General features: G+C 34.7%; 2 protein-coding genes across 3 annotated transcripts in view; one reads left to right on the top strand and one right to left on the bottom strand.

The window, feature by feature from the left end:
- LOC123310499 (carbonic anhydrase-related protein 10) overlaps positions 1-16,832 on the top strand; it is a 447,368-nt gene that overhangs the window by 157,113 nt on the left and 273,423 nt on the right. The gene's annotated exons all lie outside the window — the stretch shown is intronic.
- On the bottom strand, positions 994-15,605 carry LOC123310495 (facilitated trehalose transporter Tret1-like). Of its 2 annotated transcripts, none has more exons than XM_044893978.1 (3): positions 15,463-15,605; positions 5,437-5,589; positions 994-2,719 (listed from the first exon to the last, which is right to left on the bottom strand). In XM_044893978.1, the coding sequence occupies exons 2-3, from the start codon at positions 5,498-5,500 to the stop codon at positions 1,377-1,379; spliced, it is 1,407 nt and encodes a 468-aa protein (XP_044749913.1). In that variant the 5' UTR covers positions 5,501-5,589; positions 15,463-15,605; the 3' UTR covers positions 994-1,376. The 2 variants fall into 2 exon arrangements, with proteins under 2 accessions (XP_044749913.1, XP_044749912.1); XM_044893977.1 differs by lacking the exon at positions 15,463-15,605 and adding an exon at positions 6,964-6,992.

Raw genomic sequence — 16,832 nt, 5'->3', positions numbered from 1 at the left:
GACTGTGCTCCGATTGGATCCAAAATTGGCATGTAAGTGTTTCAGGGCCTCTTAGAATATAATTTTTGCCAAAACCAATATGGAATCAACATAGAAAAAATATGAATTCGACAAAATGAGAAATGCAAAACCCATACAATAGAAGCATATTGAACATTGTAAAATTACTTAGGTGTACCCTAGCAAAGTTCAAACTCTTGGTGAATATATTATCACAACGAACTATGTTTACAATTTATTATGCACAGTCGATTTTGGAATATGGTATAGTTGCTTGGGATGCAGCTTACAGAACTCATCTCGAATGCTTTTGGAGATTACATAGAAATGCTTTCTTACGATAATAATGAAAAGGGATCATTTCTACCCTTCTCACTTCTCTATTCAAGGAAGCTAACGTTTTCAAAGTTGATCATCTGTTCCATAGGAGTGCTCTTCCAATTATCCATGAACATCCGGAAAATTATGAAAGATACTACCATTCTTATGGTACTAGAAGTCAGGTTCAAGGTCAAATACAGCTATGTACCAATAATACATGAAAGAAATTCTCAAAAACACGACCTCCACTCTCCACGTAGGGATGCGATTGTATAATGCCTTACCTCAGGATATAAAACAACTAACTTACCTCAGACATTTTGTCAGAAGAATAAAAGACATGTCTGGGACAAAACTGCGCTGCTCTCCCAAAAAAATAAATAATGTTAATACAAAAAATAAAAATGTAAATTGTAATTGATTGTCACCGTCAGGCAAAAACCATAGGTATAATTGGCAGTGTTCATTAAAAATCTTTTTTTTTCTGAATTTTTGGTCAAAATTAACTTGAACTTATACTTGTCATCTAGTTGATGTACTGAGCAGCAAGTGCCTCATTTCGAATTGCTGGATCTCAAATTTCGACAGAAACACATCGTCTGAAAACTTGTTGAACAATTCCTCAGTTCTGTACGCAAATTCAAAAAAATAATAAAGATTTCACATCAGATATTCTGGAATATTCTCCTGTTTATTTTAAAACAAGCCTAATATTAACAAAGGTTTTGAGATGAAAAAATGAAATATAGTGTTTCAATGCAGTTAAAAAAAATTCTGTAGCGATAATGAGTAGATGGCATTCTGAACATTTTACTATGGTCACATCTGCAAATTCTACACTGAAGTAAGAAAGAAATCGATATCATATGGTACATTAAGTGAATGAATTCATTTATTTTTTTCGTATAAATAAAATAGTTTATCCAATAATGCCTACATCGATTATCGAATAAAATCTGCATCTTTTAATCTTCACTTCAACTGTTAGATACGCTTAGCATAACTGATTTATCGCACTTCTAGGGAAAACTCTGAAGAACCGCCACTGACCATATTCACAATTTCGTGTCCTGCGTCTCTTTTCCAGAATCAACATTCTTAAGGATCATCTGTATTTCCTCCAGCGTCTTACCCTTAGTCTCCGGCACATAAAGCGAGATCACAATCGTGGATAAAGTACACAAAAATCCGAAAACGTAGAAGGAAATGTGAATACCTAATACTCGGTTCATCCATTGATACAGATAAATGGACAGTATGGACGAGAATATGTACACCATATCAGAAAACGCCATACCCATACCCTTCACTTTGGCGGGAAACAATTCTGCCGTTATGACGATAGGTACAATGCCCAGGCCGAACTTCACACCAGCGGCGTAGACCATGACCGCCGCAAGAGGGATCCAATTGTACAAATGTGTCGGGAAGCCTAGTAGTTTCAAGTGGAAATAAACAGCTATGACTAGGAGAGTTATTGCAGTTATAATTCCAGAGGACGTCAACAGTACCTTCCTACCGCATTTGTCAACCAAGAATGTAGCTACAGTTGCTGAGATCAACATCAAAACCGGAAACAATATGGCCGAAACATCCGGAGTCACTAGGTCTGATCCTGCTTCACTGAGGATGGAATGGAGATTCATAATAAGTACCGAAACTCCGGAAAAATGCTGAGTGTAGTTGAGCAGCAGCATTATAGATGCTGCCTTACGATTACTCTTGATTTTGAAAAGATCTTGAGGTCTTCCCCTCTCAGTTTTTTGTCGTTCTACAGCATCTTTTATCTCTTGGAGTTCCGCAGATACGTCTTTGTATGGACGGAGTCTCTGCAAAGCTTCCCTAGCGGCTTTTTGTTTATCGACATATATAAGGTAATACGGTGATTCTGGCATGAAGGGAAATATTATCAATTGCACTAATAACAAAGATGATCCTACAATTGCAGATGCATAAATAGGTATCCAAGGACCAATTGAGTATATAATCACAATTCCGACTAGCATCATCAGGTATATTAAGCCTGCCAAGAATCCTCTGATGTTTTGATGAGCTATCTCCGAAATATAAACTGGAGATGCTGTGAAAGCAATGTCCGCTGTTATTCCTAAAAGGAGTCTGCCAGCGTAGAGGTAGTAAATGTTGTTTCCAGCTCCTATGCAAATCCATCCGCATATTCCTATGATGGAGGAGAACCATACAGTCATCTTTCTGCCGATCAAGTCTATGAATGCTATGGAAAATGGCAGACCTATAAATCCACCTATCATGTAGAGGAGTTCCAGCCAAACTTCATCTGAATGGGTGACTGCAACGGGTGAGTCTGGAGATTCAAGGACTTGGATTGAAGGAGCGGTCCAGCCATATTGCATACCATCAGAAACAGCGTTGATAGTTCCTGGAAAATAATAAAGGTGATAATAAGATATTCGCTCAGAGGACACGAAGAGCAAAATTAACGCACATTATGGAAATCTCAAATTTATTCTACAACTGAAGGTGTTCTCAATGATAATTATTTTTATCAAAATTATGCATGCATATGATATCCACTTTCAACGGTTTTCTTCAATACAGATGTTTTTTCCCAGCAGGAATAAAAAAAGATGATATTATGAGATTTTGAATGCGTTGGTTCCATTCTAAAATCAGTTGTTCTCGATCAATTCTAGTGATCAATAGTTTTTCTTTCGTTTGATTTTCTATACTCGATCGCTATGCAACGCGAAACACACAATTTGACCCAAGAGGAATGTGCCCAAGCGAGAAGAAGGGTGGATATACACAAGAATTCCAGAAAGGTTTGGAGTTTCCCATACAAGTGTGTCCAGAATGTTGCAGCGATTCAGGGAGACAGGTATGAATGTCCCAAGACCAGGACAGAGTAGACCACGGGTAACAACTGCCGTTCAAGAACGTTACTTGAGAGTTTCTTCGTTGAGACAACGGTTCGCAACCGCTCGCCTCCTTCAAATTCAGCTTGAGCAAACTCATGAGGTGCAAATTAGCACTCAGACAATAAGAAATCGCCTCAGAGAATATGATTTAAGGCCTCGTATCGCGGCAAGAGGCCCAGCTCTCACCCCAGCCCATCGAAGGGCGCGTTTGGATTTTGCGAGAGAGCATATCCATTGGAAAGAGGCCGATTGGGAAAGAGTTCTCTTCACAGATGAGTCTAGATTCTGCCTCTACCATTGTGATCAACGTTTCCTTGTATACAGACGTCCACATGAAAAATATGCTCAGTGCAATTTCCTGAATACTACTGGTTTCGGGGGAGGATCGATTATGGTATGGGGTGGAATATCTTTGACTGCTCGCACAGTCCTAGTGGTCGTTGATAATGGAGCTATGAATGCTGATAAGTATATAAGGAATATTCTTGAAGATCATGTAGTGCCATTTGCCCCATACATTGGTGAAAATTTCATTTTTATGGACGATAATGCCAGACTCCATCGTGCGCGCATCGTTCAGGAGTACCTTGAAGAGGTTGAAGTTTCTCGAATGGAATGGCCAGCAAGAAGTCCAGATCTCAATCCGATTGAGCAGGTTTGAGGCAATCTCAATAGAAGGCTGAGAAGTTCAGAAAATCATCCAGCTACTCTTAATGACTTAGAAATCCAACTCGGAGAAATCTGGGAAGGATTAGATCAGAACATTTTGAGATCACTCATTTTGAGTATGAACCGTCGTTGCCGAGCTGGAATTAACGCAAGGGGTGGAAATACCAAGTATTAAAGCACTTATCAGCATTTCAGTATTTTGAAAATTGTTCATTTCTCTTCTTTCACATAAGATTCGGTGAAATGCTGAATTTTTCTTCCATTTAATGTGTTTTGTTTCGTTCAAAACCTTCCCGAGAGAACATAAAAAATAAGTTATAAAGTCAATGTAGAGTTAACTACATGTGCGTTAATTTTTTTGCGCAGTGTATTTCAACAGTAAATTCTTGAATTCAAAAGAATAAAATTTTTTCCTTTTTCATTTTTTCGAATCGGCTCGGTTTAAAAGATACAGGCTATTGAAAAAACCTTGAAAAAATTACTAGTTCTATCTCTCAAATGGTTATATCAGATTAAATGAATTTCGGAATATAGTTTCTCATTTATTTGCTGAATTTTTTTCAAACACAAGATATCACCCACGTCTTCCAGTTTTCTCATTATACGTACCATAAAAATACAAAAAATTCAAAGAACCCAACTTTTGAAACTAAGTTGGACACTATCTAATGAATTTTTTACCGTTTTGTAAAATAAAAGTATTTTTTATATTTTCTCGTATAAGTAATGCTCCATTTTGCAGTAATTTGATGTTCGAAAATAAAAAATATCTGTGAAGTTCGAAAAATTTAGTACTTTGGCCGAATGCAATTTTTCTTGAAAGATCCACAGATATGTAGTGTCACAGATTTAGCTAGTTATTTTGAAGGTAATTTTGTTTTTCCAGGGGTAGCACAGCTCATTATGAAAACTAAAAATGGCTATTTTTTTTATCAGGGCCAAATCGGAAAAAATGGTCTAAGAAGAGGAAGATTTGTTATTTCATCGTTAAGTTGATGTTTCAAAGAAAAAAATTGGCAAAATTAGGTTTTTCTTTATTCAGTTAGAAAAATGCATATTTCGCTACAAATAAATTACTGCTCATTCAGCTCATGTTAAATAGACGCATATACAGAGTGGCTTAACGGTGACGCAGAATGGCTACCTTGTTGACAGAATTGAATAGACCATTCATTGCTGAGAATGATTCGGCTATTGTTAGGATTTTTCATCAATTTTTTTTTGTATGGATGAAGTGTTTGAACTAATAATATTCGAATTTTTACTTTTATTGTATTTTGAAGCCAATGACATACACTTTAAGATAAGTTGATGTTTCTGAAGTTTCACTCTGCATAGATCATAGTTTAATGCAGAAATTATTTATTTATTTAACAACATTATTTTTAGAATAGGAAACCAAAAGATGTCAATTCGTCGATCAATCCTTGATTACCCGATAAAGCTTTTTAAAACCAGGCATCAGTTTTGCAGTGAAATTGGTTTATTTTTATAACAATGGGTACATCGATTGAATGTTTTGACCTATGAATTGTTCAAAGTCACTCACCTGTCAGAACTGCCAATAACTGTGGTCCACTCCCCACGAACATCTCAGGAATTGGTAATTTCATTTTTGTAGAGATTTAACTATCCGTACCAATCAACTGAGATTTCATCTCACAACTCTACTCATCAGTGATCGAAATTTTCGCCCCTTCAACTATAAAAAAAGACAGGTTTACAATCTCCTTCGATCAAAACTATTCCTTCAAAATCTTTATCCTCCAATTATTCACAGTTTAACACACGTGTTCAATTATTCCGCTGTTAATTAAAGAGAAGTTACGCAACTCTTCACAGCCTTCTATTATACACCCACAAATATTTCTTTAATTAGATGGAAGTTCCAAATATTCCCCACATCAATTTTCCATTCAAAAATGATAAGCGTTAATTCTATTTCAAACACGATTTTTGCTTGAAAACGGATAGTTATTGCGATAGATAGCATGATGATCACACTGTCATAAAATAAGTGAGTATTAATGAAAATCCATTCCATATTTGTGTTTGTAGATTCTTAGACTGAATGTAAATTCCTCGTTCTTCTTTTTGATTAAAATTTTCTGAATTATTTCCATGGATGCTAGTAGAGTCAAATCAATATGAATACAAGATGTGATCATCAAGGAAAAATTTCTGAAAGAGATTTGGAGAACTACAATATATTTGTACGGTAAGACAACAGAATATAATTTTCAAACTACGAGTTCCAGTGATGACGATGAGTAAGTTAAAGTAGCATGGTGAGTCTTTCTTGTAGATTTATTAAACCCGTTCATCATTGACAATAGGTACCTCTAACTAAAGAATAGATCACATGAAAATGAATTATAATTTAAGAATAAATCTCTCGACGGTTATGGGTTATTCATTGAAATATACAATAAAGAAGTAGATTCTAAAATGAGAAAAAAAATTGTGCATCACATCAACAATTCGCCAAATGACAATCAAATTCTGCAGGAATGTTGAGACATCTATTTTAGATATTAGTAAAAGTTTTCAACTATATCAGACCTGTAGTTTTGGAAATTTTGGGACAATGTTTTTTTTTTATTCAATGAGCCATTCCACAAGTGAAAGACTAGTTGGTATCTGGAAAGGTGACCGCTCTGCTCATGAATTTGTAATGGCGCACAAGAGATCCTGCCCATCACATAATTTTTTGTTAAAAAATTCATTTATGTCACATGATCGCATAATTTATTTCATTTGTCTTCACCAAGTTTCGAGAAAATAATCACAAAAAAAATTTTTTTTAGGGTTACTCGTTTTCCATGTTGTGGTTTTAAGAATCACGCCTGAAATTAACTGACATTGCAGAAAATCTCTGTGTATACTGTGGTAATAAACCTAGTGAACCGAAAAAACGAAATACTCAGAGAGTAAATTAGTTTTGATACAAGGAAATGGTAAGAATAAAATCTTAGACGACATATTCAACACAATAAAACCCGTAAGTTAATTTGGAGACATCTTTAAGATATTCTGAAAAGACATTTCGAGAGTTGATATACATGGATAGTGTTACCTTTCTGGAAGCTCATGTTTGTGTTCAGGTACAAGTGGTTGGTTCAGATAAATCTTTCACAAAGCGAAAGCAGTCGAAAAATTGAGGAAATTATGGAATATTAAAATCACTAGAAGGATCACCCACTGTTGTAAACTAAGTCTTCCAACTTAAGATTCGTGTTTCGACAGTTTGAATGATTTTGAAATTTGAATATATTTTGAATGACCACATATCACTGTCTTGATCAGAATGAACTGATACTCCAGAGAAATGTCCATTCATTCTTTTCGACATGGAGACAATCACTCCATGAATATTCTGTGAAGTATGGATTACCATTTACTCATTCGATAAACGGGGAATTCCTCCTTCACCGCTGTTGTATGAATAAAGAACAGGATTGCCTCTGAACTCAAACAACTTGATTTGGCGTTAGTGGGATATGAATAATAATTAATGAGTCTAGTGGTTTTCGAGTGAAATTATAATGATGTTGTCCCAACTCTGCATTCCTTGAATATTTAATGAAACGGAATAAAAACTAGTCGCAAAACAACTCAGGAAATTGCTGATCAGCTTCTCATATTCCGCAAACCCATATGGTGAAAACCCAGTTCATTCGGGAACCGTGCATTTAGAATTAGCTTCGTTCTTCAACGAAGTAGGTACTTCTACATTTTTTATGGTGATAATTATTATGAATGAATAATCGCTTGTCATAAACAATTCGTTACTGCAAGCCTGCAAGCGAATGAACTTCTATAAGCATCTTTGTTGCTGTATACAGGGTGGGCAAAATTCGTTGTCCCCTGAGGGGATCTCGAGAACTATAAAAGCTAGAAGAAAACGGATGGCACATTTTCAAGCTCTTTTTCAAAGAAACAAAGAATGGTGAAAGCCGTAGCCTCCAACGATTCTTCGTTTTTGAGTTATTACAAAAAATGAGATTTTGAAGATTTCGAAAAGTTTTCGTCTTTGAAATAACAGATCTGAAACTGGAACCTTCTTAGGTACTCTTATACGTAGAATCTATGGACAAAAGATTCTTTTCCAATCCAAAAATTATATATTCAAAAAAAGTTTGCATGTTTTTATTCTCTATGGAGAAAAATCACTTACGCATAGAGCAGAATTATGAAAAGGTGATAATTTTCACGCTCGTACATACACCTAACAACGGCATACCTTCAATAGCCAGAATTATAAATACACTGAAGCAAATTTCGTGAAATATGAACTGGCTAGTTGATGAACTGTCAGATAAGACATTATCACTTCGTATATATGAATGAAATTTCAATAAACCTCAATTTTTCATTCTAACGAACGATTCGAATTGAGTCGACAAAAAAACTTTAAAATATTTAGGTAATTGACGTGCAGGGCTGTCGCTAAGAATTATATACAAGGTGTTTCAAAATGAGAATGAAGCTTCTATGATACAAAGGTTCTATAGACTTTGGGTCTTTATATAACGCATTGATTCCGAGTTTTTCGAAAATATTTTTGAAACCGTACACTTTTTTTAGCTTTGACAGGTTAAGAGTAGGTACGCAACAAAGCACATTTTTTCAAACTTCGAATTTTTTCATAATTTTACCAGTCGCGTCCGTACAGATTTCTGTCCGAAAAAATTTGGTGCAAAAATAAGCCAAGGCTTTTGTGAAATTCAAAATTATTTTTGTAATTACCACATAATTCACAGTGGAAATAGTGTCTTGGGTTAACTGCGATAAATACTTTCTGAGATCTATAAAAAATAAAATGCAATTTCATCTAAAAGAGCTACGAAATCCCCATGATTACTTTCGAAATCGTCTAGACAGAGATTAAGGCGGCTAAGTTGATTTCATATTTGACCTTTTTTTTTATTTCTCTTATTATGACATTGAAATTAACCGCTGAAATGACAAAATATTTATATTTTTTAAATTTCAACACCTCAGAAAAAATGCGTCCGAGACTCATAGTCCATATATAGAATGTTTGTATCACAAAATCATCTCCAATTAACGGAACCTCATTTTATACACTTTGTATATACAAGTGGTTCCTAAATTGGACGTACAAACAAAAAGAGGAGATTCCTTGAGTTATTTTAGGAAGAAAAAGTTTCACAAACATGGGAGCGTAAACCACTCGTTTTCGAGATACAGGGTATTAAATTTAGAATTTGTTTGAAGCTTTTCTCTTAAGGTAAGCGTCCACAGTTCCGCATCGCACACAACACACGGATCGCATCGAAAGTATCTTAGAATGCTTTGTATAAAAGCTCATATCAGTGCGTCCACTGATATGTATCGTACTGCCCGGATGCCTCGCTTGATCCTTTTAATGCGAACCGTGCATTGCGTACGATGCGGAACTGAGGACGCTTACCTTTAGAGTATCTACACTTCACTAGACATTCAACTGAATTCTACCATAAATATTTTTTTATTCTGATCGAACCAATATTGAGCTATATCGCCTTAGTTACCATGTGTCATAACACACTCATATTTCCCTAGGGAAATATGGAATGTCAGTTCATATTTCCCTAGGGAAATATGAAACGTCAAATCATATTTCTTTCAAAACGTCAAATCATATTTTATTTCTTTATTTAGTAACAAAATGGAAACTACAATTGTTGAAATTTCTTCTGAAAGTTTTTCCACCAGATACAAAGGAAGAAGAAATATCTTGTTCATAATTATTCGTCGACGAGACTACAGTTTTCTTGAGAACATTCCGTGCAGCAGCAGTCTCGGACGATTCTCCCAAAACGGTCTTCAAAGACTGTGATGCTGCAGATGGCTCTCCCTCCACACCTGCTATCATCTTCGCTACCTTATTTTTGTGCAGCATACTGTCAGCCAGATAGCCTTCTGCAACAGACGAACTTTTCCAACCACCATGTCTCTTGAGTGTTGTCATTGAGACTCCCGCATCGGCAACCAAAGTCGCGGATGTTCGTCTTCCACAATGGCCTGTATACATTTTCGGATTATCTAATCCCAACCATTCAGCAACCTTACTCGGAATTTTTCCGAAGGTATTTTTGCCGACAGGCTGAAGAGTACACTTCTTATCTCTATAAGCTACGAAGAACCTATGAACGCCTTGCGGACGCAACGCCGAATACTCCCGCACCAAACGAGCAGCACCCAGATCTTCTTCATCAATTATAGTAAATATTCTGTTTATATCATTCTTAGTTTTTGAGACTTTAATTATGATTACCGACCCACGATCTTCGATATCTGAAGATAGCATATTCACCAGCTCTTGTGTTCTGCAGGCGCCAAAGATTTCCATTATTAAAACAACCTTCAAAATTGTGAATGTAAAAATCTTATCAACAGAGGAAATCAAAATGAAACTTTTACCTTATACATCAAAAAAACGTCATTAGGAGCTTCACTCAAGAATGTCTTGAGCTGCTCCCGGGACAACACTGCTGATTTTTTAGGAACGTATCCTTTATTTTTGTTTTTAACAAATGCTTCGACTTCATCGAATAATTTGACATCAGTTTTTTGCTTCAAATGTAGCATTGATCTTAACATCGAGAGTTTCGGCCATAACGTGTTTGGTGAATATTTCTGCGACTGAGGATCGAATGAATTAATCATACATCAAGAATAACAAGAATCAGAGCAACATACCAAATCTTGGAAATATGCTAACAAAATATTATCGCTCACACCGTCCACCAAATTTTTTCTTTTCCACTCCTGAAAGCAATCGTACTCTCTACTGTAGGCAGCTTGAGATTTGGCCGGAACCAAAGATTCACGGGCTTTTGCCGATTGAGTTTCGACGTAGTTCGACAATATTTCAATAATTTTATTTCTGACAAGACGTCAAAATGAAACCAGTCAACCATGATTTTCAGAAACATGGCCTATAGCAACGTTAAAAATAAGAAGAAGCTTAGTTGTTATACTAAACTTTCCCGTAGTTTTGTCGTATCTGCTGCCGATTTAGAGAAAACAATTTTTAAACTCGGTATTTCTAATATTGAATGCGTTGTCAGAACTTTTTTCGATACCAATCCGAAAATTCAAACTTTAGCACCCTGTATCTCGAAAACGATATCATGTTTATGGACCTTTTTTTTAAATCACTCAAGTAATCTCCTCTCTTCATTTTTACCCCCAATTTAGGAACACCCTGTGCATTCTTTCGATAAAGAGCATAACAACTTTCAACATCAAATAATAATTGTAGTAGTTATATATGTTACGGCTAAAGATAGATGTGAGCATAAACTTAAGATTAGCCGGCTAAACTTAGGTTTATATTCGAGGATCGGCTAAAGTTCGATAAAATATTCATCCGCATCAGGGCATTTCATCTTTAGCCGGCTAATGTGCACATTACCCAAAACGGAACGGCTAAAAATGTATTCGATGGACACGCGGAGAGGTGATGGATCATGAATGGTCGAATGGGAGAGGACGAAAGCACACGGCCACTTTTTTGTTTAAATTTTTAGAATTGAAATATGCAAAAGAGCATCGAATGTATTGGGGTTGTATTACATAACGCCCATGGGTTTTCAATTCTACATTTAACGATTTATTTTGATCTGTTTAGGAGATTAATGCTCTTCAAACCGAGCCTCATTTGTAAAAACCATAATATGACCCCACAATACGATGAGATATTAGACATAGAAAATTTTTTCCGTAAACAAAAGTATATTTTCCCTACCATTCAATAATTGGGTTTATGGAAAAATTACGAAATAGGAACTAATGTTGCAATTTCTTTCCAACCAATTTTTGCGCAAAAAAGAACAAAAAAAAACTATGAACATGAACATAGTTGAAAACACTTTTTCTAGCTGATTTTGTTAAAAATTTCTTCCCGAGTCATTGAACATACGGGTTCCAAAATATGGCCTGTTGCCACCCTTGATGAATCATCCTGGGGGATATAGAGTTAACTCTATAATCTTTGTGCCAAATAGTCCGGTTAACTCCAAACAAGATTGGGCACTTCTACTTATATTTTTCTAGAATTCAACCTTTGGTATTTTGGTGAAGAAGTTTTTGTCTGCTCGTTCAATTTCCCTCAAATTATGAATAATAACAAGATGAAAAATAATCATTAACACTACAGTTTTCCCTCACACTCAAAATAACATGTCATGAATTTTGTCATCAAGCGTTTAGATTTTTAGATTCGTCAAAAAGAATTCGTTGAGACAATGTTGAAACAAATATAATGTTCATTCTCGTTTATCCAACTGCTCAAGCTCAACAGAATGCTTTTCTGCTATTAAAATATGTGAAATTCATACAAAAAATGCATTGCATTAATAGTTTGATTATACTCGTATCACTATTTCTTTATATTCTTTTAATTGCCGAAAATTTGCGCCCCTCAAGCCTTCTACATTTTTAGCCGATGGGATGTGGTTACACTTAAGTTTAGCCGGCTAAAGATAGAAGAAACTAACATTAGCAAATACCCGAAGCTAAACCTAAGTTTAGCCGGCTAATCTTAAGTTTATGTTCACACCTATCTTTAGCCTGTTGATGTAGCCGATACTTGATAAAAATCCATAATTGGACTAAAAACTGAATTATATGATTTTAACGAACGTGAGTTATTAAACCACGCCACGTGTTTCGCTATCACAACGGCTTCTTTAGGTGGGTGAAGGTAAAGTACAGTTTAAAATACGCGGTTAGTGTTAAGTGGTCAAAAAAATCGTGGTCCAATAAAGAGTCTCGTACGAATAGGTAAAAAATTTTTATAATAAAATAAGAAAAATAACTTAGTAGGTACGCTAAATTCAATTCGAATTGATCACTTAGTAACTTACTCTCGTAGTTGAGGATTTTCACTCAATTGCAGATTTAAAAAAATGGAATTAAATCAGAATACTTTTTCTATATTGAATTGATGAGTACTTCGAAAGCAAAATTAATTCAGCTAGCAAAATTCCAAAATTCTTTATTATTAATTCTGCAGTTGCTACAAAAAAAAATACGAATTTCTATATATATTTTTTGAAATCAAACAAGAGATTAAGTTGGAAAAAATTGAAAAAAAAAAACTCAACGTGTGTGTTGTTTGAATGGCAAGATTTAATTTCAAGTACATATCCTATAACATGACATATACGACTAAGGTAACATACCTCCTGTACAGGGTGGGCAAAATTCGTTGTCTACTGAGGGGATCTCGAGAACTATAGCAGCTAGAAGAAAACGGACGACACATTCTCGAGTTCTTTTTTTCTTGACTTATCCAAAACTGAAAACAGATCCAGCCTAACGTTCATAGAATTTGAGTTATGAACGAAAATTGAGAAATTGTCATTTTCATTGAAGCTGAATAACTCTTTCATTTGAACTCGTATTCGAAATCCGTTGGTACATTCTACAAGCACTTTTTTATGAAGAATTCGAATATAATATCATTAAATTTTTTCATCCAGTCATTTTCGAGATACGACAGGGATTTCCGATTTTTCAAATGTAAACTATAGTTGAAAATTCTCTCATTCTGCTGTAATTTTTTTGCTGATTTCAAAAATGTATCATATGTTGCTATTCACATTAATATAACATAAGAAAAAAAATTCAATACTTTTTCCTGCTTTTCGATTCACTGTTGAATTTTTAGTAGGCTGGCGTAACCATAGCAACCGTTGAATATGCATTATATTTTGTGAACTTGAGTCTCTATCATTGAAATCACGGATTGCTGAATAAATATTTCGATGATTAATTTGCCATCGTTTGTTCTCGCGATGTTTGGCATGCTTATCTTACGATGGTTCTCAATTCGAATACTACCGTGGACAGACGAACCTATTTTTCATCATCTTACTTTTGTAAAAATCATCATTATAGATAGGTTTAGTATTTTATTTATTTCACTGACTCTTTAAGTTTCTTTCATGAATTGAAAAACGATAATTGAATAAATTTTCTTCTTTAATAGTCAGACGAAAGTCTTTTACTCTCTTTTAAAGGATATCGATCTCGATATATAAAAAAATTAATTATTCGACAGTCTGTGATTCCTATCACACAAGGTTGAGTTCACATAGGATTATGTGGAGTTCACAAACTAAATGCATTTTCAACGGTCGCTATGGTTACGCTAGCCCACTAAACTTCAACAGTGAATCGAAAAGCAGGAAAAAGTATTGAATTTTTTTTCTTATGTTATATTCATGTGAATAGCGACATATGATACATTCTTGAAATCAGCAAAAAAATTGCAGCATAATGAAAGGACTTTCAACTATAGTTTACATTTGAAAAATCAGAAATCCCTGTCGTATCTCGAAAATGACTGGATCAAAAAATTTTACCATATCATATTTGAATTCCTCATAAAAAAGTGCCTGTAGAATGTAACAACGGATTTTGAATACGAGTTCAAATAAAAGAGTTATTCAGCTTCATTGAAAATGACAATTTCTCAATTTTCGTTCATAACTCAAAATCTATGAACGTTAGGCTGGATCTGTTTTCAGTTTTGGATTAGTCAAGAAAAAAGAGCTCGAGAATGTGTCGTCCGTTTTCTTCTAGCTGCTATAGTTTTCGAGATCCCTTCAGTAGACAACGAATTTTGCCCACCCTGTACAGAAAGGGCAGAATTCGTTATCTACTGAGAGGATCTCGAGAACTATAGCAGCAAGAAAACGGATGACACATTTCCAAGCCCTTTTTCGGAGAAACAAAGAATGGTGAAAACCGCAGCCTCCTACGATACTTCTTTTTTGAGTTTGACAATTCCGTAAAGTTCTCATAACTTTTTTGTCTTTGAGGTTACAAATACGAAATTTGAACCTTCTTCAAGCACTGATGAGCTCAGAATATTTTTTCATTTGGATCATTAGGGAAACTTTCATTTTTTTTAATGCAATTTTTTATTGAATTTCATATGTTTGAATTGGAAAAAAATCTTTTGTCTGTAGATTCTACGTATGAAAGTACCTAAGAAGTTTTAAGTTCCAGTTCTGCAACTTCAAAGACAAAAAATTATGTGAAATTTTTGAAATCGTCAAAATCTCAATTTTCCGTTTTCAGATTTGGATTAGTCATGAAAAAAGACCTCGAGAATGTATTATCCGTTTTTTTCTAGCTGCTATAGTTCTCGAGATCCCGAGAATTTTACCCACCCTGTACAGGAATTTGTAACGAATTTGAAATGAACTATTAGAAATAAATGATCGAATTCGAACTGTACAACCGGATTCCGAAATAAAACGGATAAAAGGGGATGCAATCCTGAGGAACTCATGGCAAAAGGAAAAAATAGTGTTCTTCTGATTGTTCTAGAGGATCTGTGACTGAATTTTGTTTAATTAATTTGAGAAAAATCTATATCAGCATCCAAAATTACTGAAATTATTATTCCAATTTGATCTTTTGTACCTAAAAACATTAAAAAAAAAACAAAATTCAAAATTTTTTCCACTTTTAGTTCCACAAAGATACTTCGATCACATAGCAATTCGAAAAATTAATCTTTCAAATGATAATTAAGGGTATCACTCACCAGAAAAAAATATTTATGTTATCATCGCCGGTAGTTTTCTTCTTGCGGATTTATGTTATTCGGTATAAAACTATCGTTGTCTTCTAATTCATATTCTATCACTATACATTTTCTGTTCCTTAATTCTGACAATAATCTCTGATTATATCTGAAATTTTCATTCACTGATGCAACCACACATTTTCGGCCATTAACCGAAAGTGAGCAGGCACTCAATCAATTTCGAGATTGTTTTCGTAAGATTGAAGATTATTAATGATAAGATTTTTTTCAGTTTAGAATGAGCACAGTTATTTCATACCTGGGGAAAATTCCAAATAGGGAAGGCTCAATTTCATCATCTCCATCTATAGCTTTCAAGTTCATCGCCAGTGTTTTTTTTTCAAAACACGTCGTCCAAACATTCAATACTTAACTGAAAAAAAATCGACTTAATTTCTGTTTTGCCATTTTCATATTGATTACCTACAAGCTCAGATTAAAGCAACTCGTAATTATTAAACAGAAGAAATGAAAAAAAAATCAGGTCAAATTATTATACTTTATAGTGTATATGTTACGGCTAAAGATAGGTGTGAGCATAAACTTAAGAGTAGCCGGTTAAACTTAGGTTTATATTCCAGGATCGGCTAAAGTTCGATAAAATATTCATCTGCGTCAGGGCATTTCATCTTTAGCCGGCTAATGTGCACATTACCTAAAACGGAACGGCTAAAAATGTATTCGATGGAGACGCGGAGAGGTGATGTCTCATAAATGTTCACAGATGGGACAGGACGAAGGCACACGGCCACTTTTTTGTTTGAATTTTTAGAATTGAAATATAAAAAAGAGCATCGAATGTATTGGGGTTGTATTACATAACGCCCATGGGTTTTCAAGTCAACATTTAACGAGTTATTTTCATCTGTTTTAGAGATTAATGCTCTTCAAACCGAGCCTAATTTGTGAAAAATCATAATATGACCCCACAAGAAAATGAGATATTAGACATAGAAATTTTTTTCCGTGAACAAAAGTTTATTTTCCCTACCATTCAATAATTGAGTTTATGGAAAAATTACGAAATAGGAACTATAGTTTCTAACGTTGCAATTTCTTTCCAACCATTTCTTTCGCAAAAAAGAACAAAAAAAAACTATGAACATGAACATAGTTGAAAACACTTTCTCTAGCTGATTTTGTTAAAAATTTCTTCCCGAGTCATTGTTCCAAAATATGGCCTGTCGCCACCCTTGATGAATCATCCCGGGGGATACAAGTGCATTCATCGTAAAGCTTATCAGCCAAATCAGCTAAATAGTCCGGTTAACTACAAACAACATATTTTTCTAGAATTTGAGCTTTGGTATTTTGATGAAGAAGTTCGC

The sequence above is a fragment of the Coccinella septempunctata genome, chromosome 3 (assembly GCF_907165205.1).
Source record: "Coccinella septempunctata chromosome 3, icCocSept1.1, whole genome shotgun sequence".
Taxonomy (NCBI): Eukaryota; Metazoa; Arthropoda; class Insecta; order Coleoptera; family Coccinellidae; genus Coccinella; species Coccinella septempunctata.
The sequence above is the reverse complement of the archived record's forward strand: the minus strand, read 5'-3'. Positions and strand labels throughout refer to the sequence as shown.

Bases quoted from the DNA above. Each gene is read 5' to 3' on its own strand.
- LOC123310495 (XM_044893978.1), bottom strand. From the start codon at position 5,500: ATGAAATTACCAATTCCTGAGATGTTCGTGGGGAGTGGACCACAGTTA. The intron at 2,720-5,436 runs GTGAGTGACTTT...ATTATTTTCCAG, and splicing joins GTTATTGGCAGTTCTGACAG to GAACTATCAACGCTGTTTCT.